This window comes from Nicotiana attenuata, chromosome 12, assembly GCF_001879085.1.
Source record: "Nicotiana attenuata strain UT chromosome 12, NIATTr2, whole genome shotgun sequence".
Classification (NCBI taxonomy): Eukaryota; Viridiplantae; Streptophyta; class Magnoliopsida; order Solanales; family Solanaceae; genus Nicotiana; species Nicotiana attenuata.
The window spans coordinates 23,099,254-23,115,492 of record NC_032000.1 but is presented as its reverse complement, the minus strand read 5'-3'; the positions used below and the strand labels follow the sequence as shown (position 1 = coordinate 23,115,492).

Here is a 16,239-nt window from a genome sequence, read left to right as displayed (position 1 = left end):
GATAGATTTAAACCATTGTTTGGTTTAGTTTCTTGACTAGAGTTAGTTAAGGTTTGTTGCTTTGTAATGAAGTTATTGCAAAGGGCTTACAATAAAGTTGTTGTAAGGGGTGATGGATTAAGAGTTTAATTCCTAGATTGCAATAGGCTGTAATCTGCAGTTTGCTTGGTTTAGTGGAGCTGAAATACTACTAGGGCAGGTCGTGGTTTTTAATCCCTTGAGCAAGGAGTTTTTCACGTAAATATTGCATGTTCTGTATTTACTGCGGGAACAGATAGAGAACCTGGTTCCCTATACTGTTTGGTTTTACAGTCTGTTGCTTACTGTGAGAACTGATACATTTTGGTGGGCCCTTAGTTTCTATAAATATTGGATTAACTTTATGAAATATATACAAAAAATAACTCGTTTGCCGGAAAAACCACGAGTCACGTGCACCGTACAAAGGGCCTAAATCCGCCCCTGATAATAGAGGTTCTTGGCTTAAATTGGATCCCAAGAAGATGAAATCGTCTGAATTCCAATTAACTGTAGCTTCAGAGTATCATTATCACATTGCTGCAATTCAATATCCAGTTTCTGGAATTCTTTCGCGCGAATCCAACTAAATGTCTTATATACAGGTAAAACATTCGCTGCTTGATCACTCTTGATCGCCATTCAAATGTTTATGTTGGCTCAAGATCTCAAACATTCATTTAAGTATATCAAGTAACCAATAGAAGTATACCATATCATTTTTCAATGTATCTATACTACCACTTGAGATATTATTCTATTTTACATGAGTTCGAAGCTAAACAATTGATAATGCGTTCTCCCTATCTATAGAGTGTGCGAAGAGACAATTGAACAACTTTTCCCAGATTTTATGCGCTTCTGAAGTCTAGAGATGTATAATATTTTCATAGTAATTCAAAGAGGTAAACGTGAAGTTAATTAAAAAGTTCACAAAGGTTGCTGAGCTATCCATCTTTTAAACATATGAAAGCTCTCTTCACGTTTATACTCAGGAGCTGTGTGCCCTCCTCCCTAATTGGAAAAAAAACAAGAAGGGAAAAGTAAACATCCGAGAACTGTGAGAATGTGAGCAAAGACAATTTTTCTATTGAGTTTGAGATTGAAGATATCAATAAAAAATATAGAGTACAAAATTCTTACCTTTACTGTTGCATATGTCATATGATTAGAGAAAGATCTTGTGTAACTGCGCATACAAAGCTATATAATTTAGAATTTCATAACAATCGTACCGTCTAATCCAACTTGAGCAAAGATCCAGAGAAGTTAAAATGGAGAATCATACCCTGCAACTTGACCATCAATTGTCCAAGGACGCCAGTCATCAATGATAGAATAATTTAGATACTTTATCCATGCTTGCGTCGATTGGAAAGGAATAACCATGTCATGATCACCACTAATCCAAAAGAAGAAAACTTTGTTATGTATATAGTAACTTCAGCTAAATTTTATGTGCTTAAAGCACAAAATAAAGAACTAGAAACATTCTTTTAATGTGAAAGTATCGAACCTGTACATAAGTGATCGATAACCTTTAGAACTAAGGTTTATATGGTAAGGTATACTATTCATGAAAGTAACTCTATATGTTGTACCCATAATACTTTGCCTACATCTCGCCCATGGTCTTCTTATAGTTCCCTAATCAAAGAACAACAAAAAAGAAAGAAAAATCTTTTAATATATTGCACCTTAATGCTAAGTAACCTCTACTATGTACAAATAACACAATTTGAAATACCTTTCTAACATGGAGAGCCTCTTGAACACTAGGGTCATTTGCCCAATGATTCGAGAGCTTGCGTGTTGCAACCTACATTAAGAAAGCATATGTATATCTAAATACCCTGGATTAATCTATTTATCCTGAGAATTCATGAGAAGAACGGGACATATAAGCCTATTTTAGCATAAATAGGCATATATCTTAAAATTATTAAACGATATATAGATTATTCGATGTAAAGGCATTTAATTGCTGCAATATTCAAACTTTGTTTAGTAACAGTTGAGGCACTTACACGACTTTCTCGACAAATGAAGTCACCATGTTTTAGAAAGATCAAATTGTCTTCAAGAGATCTCCTTTCACCAGACAATTGGCGTGGGTTTGGTGATTCTGAGTCTGTACCGCAAAAAGGCTCTAGTATTTGCTGATCATTTATACTGCTTACAAGCTACAAAGTTGCATTACATTAAAACTTGTATTATTACCTAATTACTAGCTTAGTACCAATTCAAAACATTAAAACAAGAATATGTAAGAAGGAATATAATCTTACCTTCTTGAACATTTTAAAGTTTTCTGAACATAGTTTATCGGTAGGATCTATGTTTCTGTAATCGCCTTTGCAAGTCTCCTTCAGTGACTGATACAATAAGATCCAAATTACCATTTTTGTGCCAAACTGTGTTGGTATAAATGAATTGAAGCAAGAGATGAACCAACCTCATAAAGTTCATTAGATATTAGCCCCATACCATGACAGAAAGGAATTTGGTAATTGCTTTCTTCAGGGAATGTTAGCGGATTGCCAAGTGAATAACCCTGAATGATATTAATTACCGTTAAAAACTATAGTTATTCATGTATGAGATATATGTTAAATAAAAAGAAAGGAATAGAAAACCTTAAGGTTGATTAGTGGCTTTTTGCCTGCTTCAATTCCTGCATTTTCATATCACTCTTGAAGTGTCAATAGAGAACACTTTGGCTAGAAATATTTTGAGCATCTTCTCTTCAGCAAGTGACACTACACAATCAGATTTGAAGAGACAACAAAAGAATGTAGTGTTCTATATATCTCATCTAATATCTGTGGAAGTAATGATCAATAATAACAAAGCATAAACTTGGCTTAGAGCCCTAGGAATGGAGAACCTGTCAATAGAGTCACTTTACTCCCCCTACTGGACCAATTCGGCATTAATTGCCAGCTGGCTTCAAATAACGAATGGCTAAACCGGAAAAATAATAATAACAAAGCATACACTAAAGAGTGATGGGGTGATGAGAATGATCACAACCTCACATTATATGAACATACTAAATGATACTTACCATCTGATATTAGTTGAGCAATAACTGGAACTGTAATGCCTGAATATGAGTCACCAGAAACATAGAAAGGGTTCGAAATGAATTCTGGATGATTATTGAACCACTGCAAAATAAATCACAACTTAGTTCACGATACATTTTTGTTATATTTAGTTGCCATTTAATTATTACTGTCTTTATTTCTTCACGGTTCACTTGATCAATCCACCAAGATACACATATATTAGGATTTAGGTGGGTGGAGGGAATTCAAATACATATATATTGAGCCTAAAATATTTAAATTCTAGATCCTCTACCAATGAACAATGCAAAATGAGAAGTATATTGAGGAATACATGAAAATTCAGAGTTAACTCTGCTTACTAGTTCCATCTAAAAATACTCGGTTTACTAATTCATATGTATCTATCAATGTTTTAAAAGGCGGGGGCGTGAGGCGAGGCGTTTTACCTCTGACGAGACGAAGCGTAAGCCCTGAGGCATGGGGCGTAAGTCCCACGGATCTTTAAATTTTACTAATTTTAAGAATTTTAAGATAGTATAAAATAAAAAATAATTATAAAAATTACATCAAAATCACAAAATTATAACAAATAATCTATTTAAAATATTTACAAATTATAATTCGACTATGAATAATACAAAAGTATGACATATATTATAATATGCAAATTAGTTGCAATGTCGTTACTCGTTACAACTCAAACATCAAAAGTAATGTATCCGATATGAAATCTTATACTGTATGTATCTCTTAAGGAGTAATAAATCTTGAAAGAATTTCAATATTATAATTTAATATTTTACTTAAAATACTACTTTTATTTAATATGCTTTCTATTCGAAAGAGAATTTATATAAAAACATAATTCACAATTTAAATATGATTCTCTAGCATCATCTATTTTCAAGTTTCAACAAGTTAATAAACTAACACATAATTCACCATACAATATCATGATAACTATTATATAGTAAAGACATAAAAAAAAGCTAATAAATAAATACTTTTGAAATGAAAGATTTATTTAAAATTTACTATCATAGCAGTCTTAGCGGATAACGTGCAATAATTTTATTTTTAATTATGACATAAAATACTCTCAACTTAATGATTTATGATTAAGAAAGAAGTAATTTTGAATAGTCAACGATTCGTTAACAAAATTTGAGGGTTTACAAGGTTAGTTGCATACAATTGCATAAAGTTCTATTAGGCGAGCCCAGTACCCTTGGCGTTGGGCGTGTCCGGGGCGTAAGTCTCACGGAACTAAGCCCCACACATAAGCCCAGGGGCGTTTTATGAGTGCTCCGCCCCGGGGCGAGCCCCGGGCGTGTCCCAATTCTGCCTTTTAAAGCAGAGGTATCTATAAATGAACTTGGAATGATTATCAAATACCTTGAGCAGAAATACATAGACCTGGTCGCAGGCTTGTCGATCAGTACATTTGGACGCCGCTGAAGTTGTTGCATATGAGAAGCCAGTATTTACAGGCTGCTCCAAGAAAAGTATGCTCGCAAACTACCAAGTTTAAGGAACACATTAATTTGATGATCTAATGTTAACCATAAGAGGGAAAAAGAGAACATGAAGTGTGCATTAGAATATATGCAGTTTGGTGACAGCAAAATGAAGTGTGCAATAGAAAAATAAGATGCTCTTCAGTGTTACCTTTGTCCAGGAATATGGAGTTGAAACAAGAATTGGTAGGCTCCCATTGTATGCCTTCTGACCAAAAGCCAATGGCCCTACAAAACAGAATTCACAAGTTCATTTTCTAAACATTAATTGGTAACTTGATAATACAATAGTAGTATGACTAACATTCTATCATAGGTTTAAATAACATTTTATAAAAAATGTTTACATTGTCAGTATATACAATATAAATATTTACCTACTTCATACGCCAGACCCGTGAAGGATGAGCAACCAGGGCCTCCCGTTAGCCATAGCAAGAGTGGATCTTTTCTCGGGTCAGATTCTGATTTGACAAAGTAATAGAATAGTTGCACTTCCTCCCATTTGCCCACTCCAATATATCTAACAATTGTATTCAAAATACATCACTTCAACAAACTTGTTTTACTACTACTCCACTATATATATAGCCAGTATGTTCTGAACATATAAACTAAATGAAGTAAATTACCTAAGGAAAAGTTTAGATTCTTTTTATACTAATTGATAAAATTTAAAAGGTGATAAAATAATTAACGTACCCGGTCTCAAGATAAAAAGGAAGAGGGCCATCAAAACCAGGAAGAAACTCAACAGTTGAGCCATTCTGAGGAAGACTTTCTACATATTGTAGAAACAGAGTAAGAAGAAGAAACAATAGTGGCAGGCGAAAACTAGACATGACTTTTCAACAAAATGGATAATAGTTTAAAGGCGTGAGGGAGCTTAGTGATACTAATGGATTGTCTGTCCTTATATATTATCTTGTTTCTGCTTAATAGAAACAGTTCAAATATTTAGTGGTTAAAAATGAGTGGGTAACATCTCATTAAACTTATACTCCATTCAATTTGTTTGAACCTTTTTGGAGTACGATGGTCAATTTAACTAGTTATGAATCTGGATATAGATACTTTAAATCTTTTGAAATAAAATCTACATATTTATATTTAAAAACTACGTTAAAAAAACTTATGAGTCACAATAGTTTAAATATTTAAAAACTATTTGCAAAACATATGGTCTTGGCGGACTTTCCAAATAATAATAGGGTCATTCTTTTTTAAACGGATATAGTATTATTTATTCCTAATGTGTTGAATTGGTTAGGTCGAAGAAAATTGAATAACACCACTGTTGGGTTTGGTTGAGCTTGACGGGGATATCCGATAAAAAAAAAAAAAAAAAGATAATAATTTTTGAATGTTTGAGTTGAATTTATCCATCGAGAATTGTTGAGATTGATATTAGCAGGTAGAATATTGAGAATCATTTGAAGGTAATTTTGATTGATTTTAAAGTAAAATATGTTGGTGAAATTTTTACACTACTAATTACGATGATCCATCAAGTTTTGTGACGGTAAATATTTATTTCTTCAGGGTGTTTACATCAAACCATGATAATATATTGTGGTTAATTGATTCAGTGAGATAGAGAATACATATAATTTATCACGGTTAAGTACTTGAAGTCCATGTGCAAGACATATGTCATATATTTATTGGGTTAGACTAAACTAACAAATAATAATAGTAACATATTCACTAGGATTAGTTACCATTTCGCCATACTTTGCTTCAATACCTAACACATATACTTTGTCAGACTTTATAATTTTTTCAAATCGAAATAGAACAATAACTCTGCCTCAATTTCAAACAAGTTACAATTTTTATATAAGTTCTTACATTACAATTTTGTCAAATCGAAATATAATAATAATTTCACCTTAATTTCAAATAAATTAAATTCTCAAGTTATGACTACATAAATTCTCACACTAATTTCTCCATTTAAATTAATCTCAAGGCTATCGTTGATCACAAATAAAAATAAAAAATATTTCTTATTTTGTGTGGAAGTGTAACCTGGAGAAATTGAGAGAATTGGGGTCACCGTCTATGAAAGATAACTAAACACGCCAATCCATTTGTATGCAAATCGATTACTCTAATGTTTGTCAGTTTCCTTGACAAGAACCAACCAATTCCCACATCCCCATCATTTCTGCCTTCTTTTCCTAGGTAATATGTTTGTCAATACTCAATATGTACGCAATTATAGATGTTATGGACCGACTCAAAAAGGTGTATTTTTTTGGAAAATACATAGTTGCATCTAACGGTTCTAATACCATTCTATCCTTATCCGAGATGAATTTATTTATTTCCTAAAATGTAACAACTAAATTCTACCCAAGCAGCATTTACACGCGGTGTTTTCACAATATTTTTATTTTTTTTTCTTTTTACCGAAATAATCCTCCCCCTCCCCCGTCAACTCGAACCTTTCTTTGTCTCTTTCTTCCTCCCATCATTAATTTCTCCTTTTTCAGAGAAACTTTTCCAGCTCGTCTCTTTCCGGATCATAGTGAACGCACAAAGATTGTGAACAAACATTAACAAGTATTTTCATCTTTAATGATATATTGCCAGAATTTCCATGGCAAATTATGTTGCCTACAATGGAGCTATAAATTTTGGTCTCTTTAAAAACCTTTGTTACAAATCTATTTTTAGCTATTTGGTGGTAGAGAAATCACTTTCGCTTCTAGATCTACAAGCATCCAATATTTTATCTCTTTACTAAACAATAATAAATTGAAGAGAAATTGAAAAGATTCAATGAATTGTTTTTTTTTTTTTTGTAATTGAAAAAATTGTTTTATGTAATTGTTCATTACTAGAAAATATGGTTTATCCTAATGAAGAACCAGCTATAATCACTGAAGATGATTTTTCAGTGAGGGTTCTATTAGTTCAATAAACAAGCTTTTTGGTGATGGCTCTTTTACAATGGTGGGATCGGTGTTTGTATGGTGCCGCGATGTGTGTTTAATGTTTATATTAGGGGTGGGCATAAAATAAAAATTGAATTCCGATCTAAATCGAATTAATTCGGTATTTCGGTTTCGGTTTTTTCGATATTTCGGTATTTCGTTAATTCTGTACGGTATACGGTATTGGGTTTTTGATATTTCGGTATTTCGGTATACTGAAATATCAAAATAGTTTAGTCCAAGCCCAACTTTATTTTTATTTTTTAGCCCAATAACCTTAAGCCCACACCCCAAAGTCCAATACCCCTAATTCCTTAATCCCTTGAAATATGCCTGCCTTGAACAAACTAAAAATTCTCCGATAAAGAAAAACATACAGATTACAGCATTTCCTATAAAGCCTCAAAATAAATAACATAAATTACACAGAGAGCGGAAATTATTCACGGAATAAGATACATAAGATAAACAACCTAGTTTAACAATTTGAAGCAAGAATGAAACTCATCAACTAAAGAACACAGTAGTTGGATCATTTTCACACACTAACGACTCTAAAACTCACAAAAATTCGTGGAGACAAATTGCAGTCCGACAATCATTGACCGATCTTCTTCTACTCAAACTCAATGTGTATTGCCTTTCGTCTCTTCTCTGTATACAACCTGAGAACTTAAGATTGATCTTTGGTGGAATCTCAAACAACATGGACTTCATTAGTTAATGGAGTGGGGAGACAGTGAAGATTTGGTTTAAACCGAAACCGTACCGAACCAAAATAAGAAATACCGAACCGTATACTTTGGTACGGTATTTGGTATACACAATTGATAAACCGAATACCGAAATACCAAACCGAAATTTTTAAATACCGAACTGAAATACCGAATGCCACCCCTAATTTATATGGTAGTAACGATGGCTGTTTGTACGGTGGTGTTCTTTGGCGGAAATGGAGTAAAGGGAAATAAAAAAAGGAAAGGGAGAAAGAGAAGAGAAGAAAATGGGAAAGATAAAAAAGAAAAAGGATTTTTTTAAAAGGGTTAGTATTATATTAAATACAATTAATTAAGTATAATTAAATGTAACAACCAATGAAGAAATGACATCTGTATAATTTAAGCAGTTTTTAATATTTTTCATTTCCCACGCCCTTTGAGTGAAATGAACCCACTTTCTCTGCCACCTCATCTTTGAAGGAGGTATTAATTTCATTATGGATAAGAATGGGATGGTATTAGAACGCCCGTAAGGGTTGATTCTGAAACTGACTTTTCGGGACAAGTACATGGTGCAACTTATGTATTTTCCCTATTTTTCTTCCTTCCTTGAAAAATTTCTCCCTATTTTTTCATTTAATTTTGAAATTTTTTGGGAGGATAAATCAAGTTGCAGGTGTCAGACTTATTATTACAACTCAGCTAATACATGGTTTTAGATTTGAGTTAGGCTATGAAGTTTACTATGAAAAATTATTCTTTTTTACATGAGTAGCTGAATATTTGACAATGTATTCCCTAGTATAAGGTGGAGAGACAATTGAACAAATTTTCCTATATTATGAAATGTGAGCAAAATAAAATAATATAGTAACATAGATAAGATAGGAGAATGTAGAAGTACTCTTATTCAAATATGTGTTACTTGTGTGTCCTCCATAAGATAAAGAATACCCTATTTAAAGGATATAGGATATATGAAATGTTACAAGAATACACCTAATGATTACAAATATTAAGTGATGCATTAACTAAATACATGAACTTCAAATGGTTCATAGAATAGGGATATCTAGGAGTATTCAATAGACATTTAACATATTCATAACACTCCCCTTGGATGTCCATCTAAAAGATAATGTGCCTCGTTAAAACCTTACTAGGAAAAACTCAGTGGGAAAAAGCCTAGGGAAGGAAAAAGATTACACATATCTTATAATACACATCGAGTGCTGCCTCATTAAAAACCTTACCAGGAAATCCCAATTGGGATAAAATCTTGATTAAGGGAAAAAGAGTACATCGTGTATTATACTCCTTTTGATGAAAAATTTCTTAGATATCTCAGAGACGATGCATTCCAATCTTATGTCTCAGCTTTTCAAATGTTGATGTTGGCAATGCCTTAGTGCATAAATCTACAAGATCATCACTCGAATGGATTTGTTGAACATTTATTTTACCATTTTGTTGAAGATCATGCGTGAAAAAGAATCTTGGTGAAATGTGATTTGTTCTGTCTCCTTTGATATATCCTCCTTTTAGTTGAGCTATGCAAGCAACATTATCTTCATACAATATTGTTGGAATATTCGTCTTTAAAACAACCACATTGTTGTTGAATGTGTTGAGTCACTGATCTCAACCATACACATTCTCGACTAGCCTCATGAATAACTTTTGCATGATTGGAAGATGTAGCAGCTAAAGTTTGTTTGTCAAACGCCATGAAATAGCTATACCTCCACAAGTAAAGAGATAGCATGTTTGAGATCAGACTTTATGTGGGTCAGATAAATAAACTGCATCTGCATAACCAATCATTTGTGCATCAGATTCATAAGAATTTAATAATACCATATCAATAGTCCCTCGGAGGTATCTGAAAATATGCTTAACACCATTCCAGTGTCTTATTACTAGAAAAGAACTAAATCTTGCTAATGAACTTACTGCAAAAGTTGTATCTAGTCGAGTATTATTTGCAAGATACATTAGTGCCCAAATTGCACTAAGATATGGGATTTCATCACCAAGAAGCTCTTCATCATTTTCATGAGATCGGAATGGATCTTTATTTATATCAAGTGATCTCAAAACCATCGGGGTACTCAATGAATGTACTTTATCCATATAAAAATACTTTAGGATCTTTTCGGTGTATGTTGATTGATAGACGAAAATTCCATATTTTATATGCTCAATTTATAGACCAAAATAAAATTTTATCTTTTCAAGATCTTTCATTTCAAACTCTTTCTTCAATGCTTTTGGAAGCTCCCCAGGAGATATTTAGATCATCAACATACACAATGAATATAACAAATTCAGATTCAGACCTTTTTATAAAGACACAAGGACAAATTGGATCATTCTTATACCCTTCTTTAAGCAAGTACTCACTCAGGTCTCAGGCGATTATACCACATTATATAAATTTTTTTGAAGCCTTATTGAACAAGTTTTCCGAAAACCTTTATAATCGTCAGGCACTTTAAACCCTTCAGGGATTTACATATAAGTTTTGTTATCTAATTGTACCATACAAGTAGGTTGTGACAACATCCATCAGATGCATATCAAGTTTTTCATGAACTGTTAGGTTTATAAGATACCTAAAGGTGATTGCATCCACCACAAGAGAATATGTCTCAATATAATCAATGCCAGACTTTTGCAAAATTTCTTGTGTCGTAAGTCATGCTTTATATCTAACGACTTCATTTTTATCATTTCGTTATCACACAAAAATCCATTTGTATCTCACTGGCTTTATTCCTTCAGGTGTTCGGACTGTACACCCGAATACTTCATGTTTTTAAGTGAAGTCAATTCTGCCTGAATAACGTCTTTTCATTTTGGCCAATCATTTCTCTGTCTATATTCACCGACAGATTTTGGTTCAAGATCTTCATCTTGTTGCATTATTTCAGAATAACATTATAGACAATAAAATTGCATTGAGAAAATCAAATCAAGACCGAAAAATATTGCAACAATCGTAGTACTTTATTTCAAATATTTGAGTGTTACAATCTCTATGATTCCTCTGGTTCTACTTTCCAATATAAATTCAAGGGCCTTTGAGCTTGATTTTGAATTTTAATTTGATTTATTCATCGCGAACACTTTGATTGTTGCCACGAATTGTATCACGAACAAGTAGCCTTGATCTTGAAAGCCTTGTATTTAATTTGACTTCGTTCTTGATCTTGAATACTTGAATTGTTCTTCGTTCTTGATCTTGAACTTGATTTGTTCTTCGTTCTTGAGCTTGAACTTGATTTCTTGAACTTGAACTTGATTGCTTGAAGCTTGAAACTTATAGAGAAATTTGCGGCGTTTGATCCACGAGCTCTCTCTTGCTTCTTGTTATAACTTCTGGTGCCTTTTCTGGGTTATGAAGACCCCTATTTATATTTGTGGGAGGGATGAGTTGTGATAAGAACAAACTTTTTCCGACCAATCAAATTTGTCACACCTCCTTTTTACCACCCCGAGGGTAATAAGGGAATTTTTCTAATTAAAGTGACATTATTAGAAATGAAATTATTTATTTAATTTGTCAGAGTCGCCACTTGGAATAATTTATGGTGTCCCAAGTCACCGGTCTATTTTAAATCCCAAATCGAGGAAGTTTTATTTTTTAAGAGTCTGCGAACCAGAAATTCTAGATAAGGAATTTTGTTAACCCGGGAGAAGGTGTTAGGCATTCCCGGATTCTGTGGTTCTAGCACGGTCACTTAGTGATTATTACTTGGCTTAAATTGTCTAATTACTCATTTTTAGGCCCTATGTGCATTTAACTTTTACCTCTTTTAATTGCTTGACTTAACCGTAATTAAAGAATTGAGTTACGCCTACGTATACTCTTTTCTTTTGGCGCGTCAAAATCATGTCACGCGAACGTGTCCACAATTAATAACGCTTTGTTTATTTTATTAAGAAAAGTTTGGTTGAAGTTGCGCGAACGCATCCCTCGGGTTACTTTTAGAATTAAATTCGCAATTATGTTGCACGAACGTATACATAATCACAATACTAATCTAAATCGGGCCTAAAGCAGACTACGATTATTTTGAATTATTTTAATACTAAGTTAATATTTATATGAGGGCCATAGGTTATTTAAAGGAAAATGGCACGCCTCAAACTATTTTTACTAAAAGAAGGGGTTTGCATTTTATTAATTAATACTAACTAATTTTGAAGCTCAAACTAGGAAATCTTTTAACTAGAAACGGGAAGGCTGATCTTAGAATTATTATTAGACAAATATTTTGGGCTAGGATACTCAACATGGAATAAATCCATAAGTACTCAGCTTTAAAAGAAGCTGGATCTGGGCTCCGAATTTGGGCCCAGTAGAACGTTATTTCCAGGATTGAATTCGACTAGTGTTTACCCACATTAGGCTTCAGGCGGGCCCAGTTGTGAATCTATACCGGCTGGGCCTATCCACCCTTTTGCATTCTTAGCCATAATATACACATAAATCACGAGCTACAAGTGAACTTTCTATTTAAATAGAGGAAATTCAGATTCACAACTCAAATTTGAATGTTAATCATACTACATACGATTTGCAAGATAAAAGAAACATCACGTTTATGCCATGATCTATGAGAAAAACCTGGATTTGTGCTTAGGACCCGGGCCCAATGGCCCAGGTCCAAACTCATTTCGCAGGTCAGTTTCGATTGGGCCTTAATTTATTATCAAGAATTTTTATAGAGTCAGACTTGAGTCCTAAACTTAAAACCAGTTTTTGAACATAGATGAACAAGCCTTTGAAATTGCTGGAATCAAATAGCTGAACTAAACTCAGTAGCCAAACGTTGCCCTTTTTTTTAAACATAGCATACTAATACACCTTTAAAACATAGCTAAATAAACTACTGGGACTGCATTAACTAGTATATAAATTTATAAAGTCCAGTCCAATTTATTAAAAATTCCAGAATTAAATAAGGTACAAAATACGAACTACATTAGTTTCTTAAACTAAATTACAACAAAATGAAAAGGGGAAGTTCCTAAACTGCTACTGCTCCAGCTTTGAATGAAGATTTCATGAGTTTGACCATGTGAGAAGGGTCAGATTCACAAAAACATCTTCAAGTAGGGACCTACAATGTTACCCAGTTAATCCTAACATAAAAATGAGTAAAGGAAAGACAATGTTATCAATAGATCTAACCATGTTTAAGGTCAGCCCTATAGACATGCAAAGATTTCCAAACCATGATTTACTTCATAGCTCTCATTTCAGTAAAGGAGAAAAGTGGGGAAGGGGAAATAACTTAAACACATACTAAAGAAATCAAGACTATTAAGGGATGAATCTGACCATTTAAAGAGTCAGATTCACTTTCCTTTTGTGCTGCTATAAGAGAGGAATTTTTGAACATAGATTTCATAGGTGTATATACTGATTCAGCAATCAAATATGTTGAGTTTTAACACATATGCAGCACAAACACAGATTTCATGATTAAATTCAATAGAACATTTAAACTAACACTATTACATGGTTCAATCAACTCCAAATTCAAACAGTCATGATTCCCAGGCTCACATCAAAGACCAGTTAACTAAACAAGTTACAAATACAGATTTTTTGAACTCAAAATTGATTCCATTCAAGATGAACATTGTACCTTGAAACTGAAAAATATGGCAGAGGAATGATCAAATAAAGGTCAAAAAAACCAAAGAGGAAAGGAAACCCAAACTTCAGCAGCAAACCAGCAAAAACAGCAGTAAACCCAGACCAAATAAAGATAGTTTGAAACCAGAAAACCAGCCAAATGAAACAGAGAAATCCTCCCCTTCAAACCATATTTGAAAACTTGTAAAGAATCAGAAAAATGAGAAGTTTTGAAGTTTTCTCAAGATTTATGGAATCTGAGCTTTTTCAGAAAGAAATAGAGCTTTTGTGCAGTAAAAATGATGTTCAATCTCTGAAAATCAGAAGGAGAAGACCTACCTATATATAGGCTGTCTAGGGAGGGTATATCTTGGGTATATTCCTTATCCTAGACCTCTGAAAATAGTATAATACAACTGTCCTTCCTATCCTAATTCAGCATCTTTTGTAACAGCTAGGACAGCTGTACATTTCTGATTTTTTAGCGTAAGTAAAAATCCCATTTTACCCTCTAAGTTACTTCCTATTTCATGTTTAGCCTAAGTTCTGATTTTAAAACAATTGCAACTACTTTAGGCTTTTAAACAAGTGATTAAATTGCCCTAAAGTATTGTATTTCAAATTCTAAAATTAAACCAAGATTTTAAAGTGGTTGTTCAGAGGCTCAAATCTAAGCTTAACACCAATTAAACCTAAGTAATCACATGTATTAGGCAATTAAGACTCATATTCAAAAAGGGTTTACTCAATTTTAACCAAGTCTGAACTGAATTAATTTAAAGCTGAATTAGGCATTAACCAACACGAATTCTATCCTAATTGAATCAAAGTATACTGCAAACAATCTTGCTAGAGGAATGATCATGAGAGGAAAGGAAAGAACAGAGGCAAAACAAATAAAATAATAAGAAACTAACATCCTCTAAATCCCTAATAATGAAAACTAAACAATGAAACTTGTTAAAATAGAGGAAAAAGGGAAAATAACCTAAATCATGCGACTAATCAGAAATGTGAACAAGAAAAGGGAAAAGAAAACAGAAGAGAAAATGAAATCATGGGGAAACAGAGTAAATAACAAGCTAAACTAAAAACGAACCCTAAACTACTGATTGGTTCCTAATGACTAAATGCAGAAGGAGACGACAATTCATGAATAATAAAAAGAGAATTTAAAACATGTAGTTACAGACAAAACAAACATAATGAAAAAATCAATCAAAGGAAAGGAGAAAGAGATGGCCAAGAGAAAAGAAAAAAGAAAAAAGAAAAGAAGATAGAAAAACAGCCCAGAAAATTACCTATAGTAGAACCAACTGGAACCGGAGGACTTGGTTGGAGTCAGGACTGATTAGGGCAACTCGAACAATAGGTCAAATCCACATGGATCAACTGCTCTTATCAAAAGCAGTTGACCCATGTAGAATTGAGCCATTAAAAACTCCCGGAATCGACTTGTTAGAAGTTTTTTAGGGTTTCAAAATCTAAGATCCAAAATTCGACCAAATTGGGCCGATTTGGAGGGGGCTAGTGGTAGCTTAGGGTTTAGAGAGGGGCAAGGATAATAGGGTGCGAATTTGGAGCGGATTGGAGCATTTAGGGTTTTTGACTTTGAATCTCGGATTTGAGATTCAAAGCGTTTGAGGATGATTCGAAGGGATTGGGTTGGAGATTTGTAAAGAGGAGGGAAAGGGGAGTCTAGGGTGTTAATTTGGTAAAGATTAGAACACCGGAACCGCCGTGAGGCAAATTCCAGTGGCTGTTGGCGGCGGAGCGGCGAGAGAATAAAGGGGCGGCTAGGGTTTGGTCTTTTGAGAGAGGGGAGAGATTGAGTGAGGGTTGAATTGGGGGGGGGGGGGGTGGTCTCGTTAGGACAATTATATATTAATTGACTGCCTAGTTCCGAGCCGTTGGATTACCAAGATTCAACGGCTGTGATTAAATCTCCACAAAACGGGGTCGTTTGGGGACCGGGGGAGCTGGACCGGGTGTATTTTAGTTTGGGCCTGGGTTGGAAATATTTCGGGTAGTTTTTTGGGCTAGGACATGGGTATAAAATCAACCCAATTGAAACAAATCCAATTTCCAAATTATCCCCCTTTTTTTATTTTCTTTTCTTTTCTCCTCTTTCTTTTTTTTCTTTTTAATTAAAAATCTTAAATTATCTAAAAATGTGAAATTAAACTAATTAATTAATTATAAAATTATAAACATCACTTAATTTTAAATTAAAAGAGAAAATCAATAAATTAAAAATTAAAAGACAAAAGATGTAAAAATGAGCTATTTTTGTGATGTTAAAATTTCTATAAAACAAAT

General features: G+C 33.3%; 1 protein-coding gene across 1 annotated transcript; it reads right to left on the bottom strand.

Moving 5' to 3' along the window:
* Positions 698 to 5,526, bottom strand: LOC109235430 (serine carboxypeptidase-like 11). The gene is made up of 14 exons (XM_019401538.1): positions 5,312 to 5,526; positions 4,987 to 5,132; positions 4,761 to 4,837; positions 4,488 to 4,610; positions 3,086 to 3,188; positions 2,655 to 2,692; positions 2,474 to 2,572; positions 2,307 to 2,393; positions 2,046 to 2,201; positions 1,766 to 1,837; positions 1,535 to 1,665; positions 1,307 to 1,420; positions 1,162 to 1,207; positions 698 to 1,032 (listed from the first exon to the last, which is right to left on the bottom strand). Exons 1-14 carry the CDS (start codon positions 5,449 to 5,451, stop codon positions 949 to 951), a joined length of 1,416 nt encoding a protein of 471 aa, XP_019257083.1. The 5' UTR covers positions 5,452 to 5,526; the 3' UTR covers positions 698 to 948.

Bases quoted from the DNA above. Each gene is read 5' to 3' on its own strand.
- LOC109235430 (XM_019401538.1), bottom strand. From the start codon at position 5,451: ATGTCTAGTTTTCGCCTGCCACTATTGTTTCTTCTTCTTACTCTGTTT. The intron at 2,573-2,654 runs GTTTTCTATTCC...AATATCATTCAG, and splicing joins AGCCACTAATCAACCTTAAG to GGTTATTCACTTGGCAATCC. The intron at 1,208-1,306 runs GTATGATTCTCC...TTGTATGCGCAG, and splicing joins ATTGATGGTCAAGTTGCAGG to TTACACAAGATCTTTCTCTA.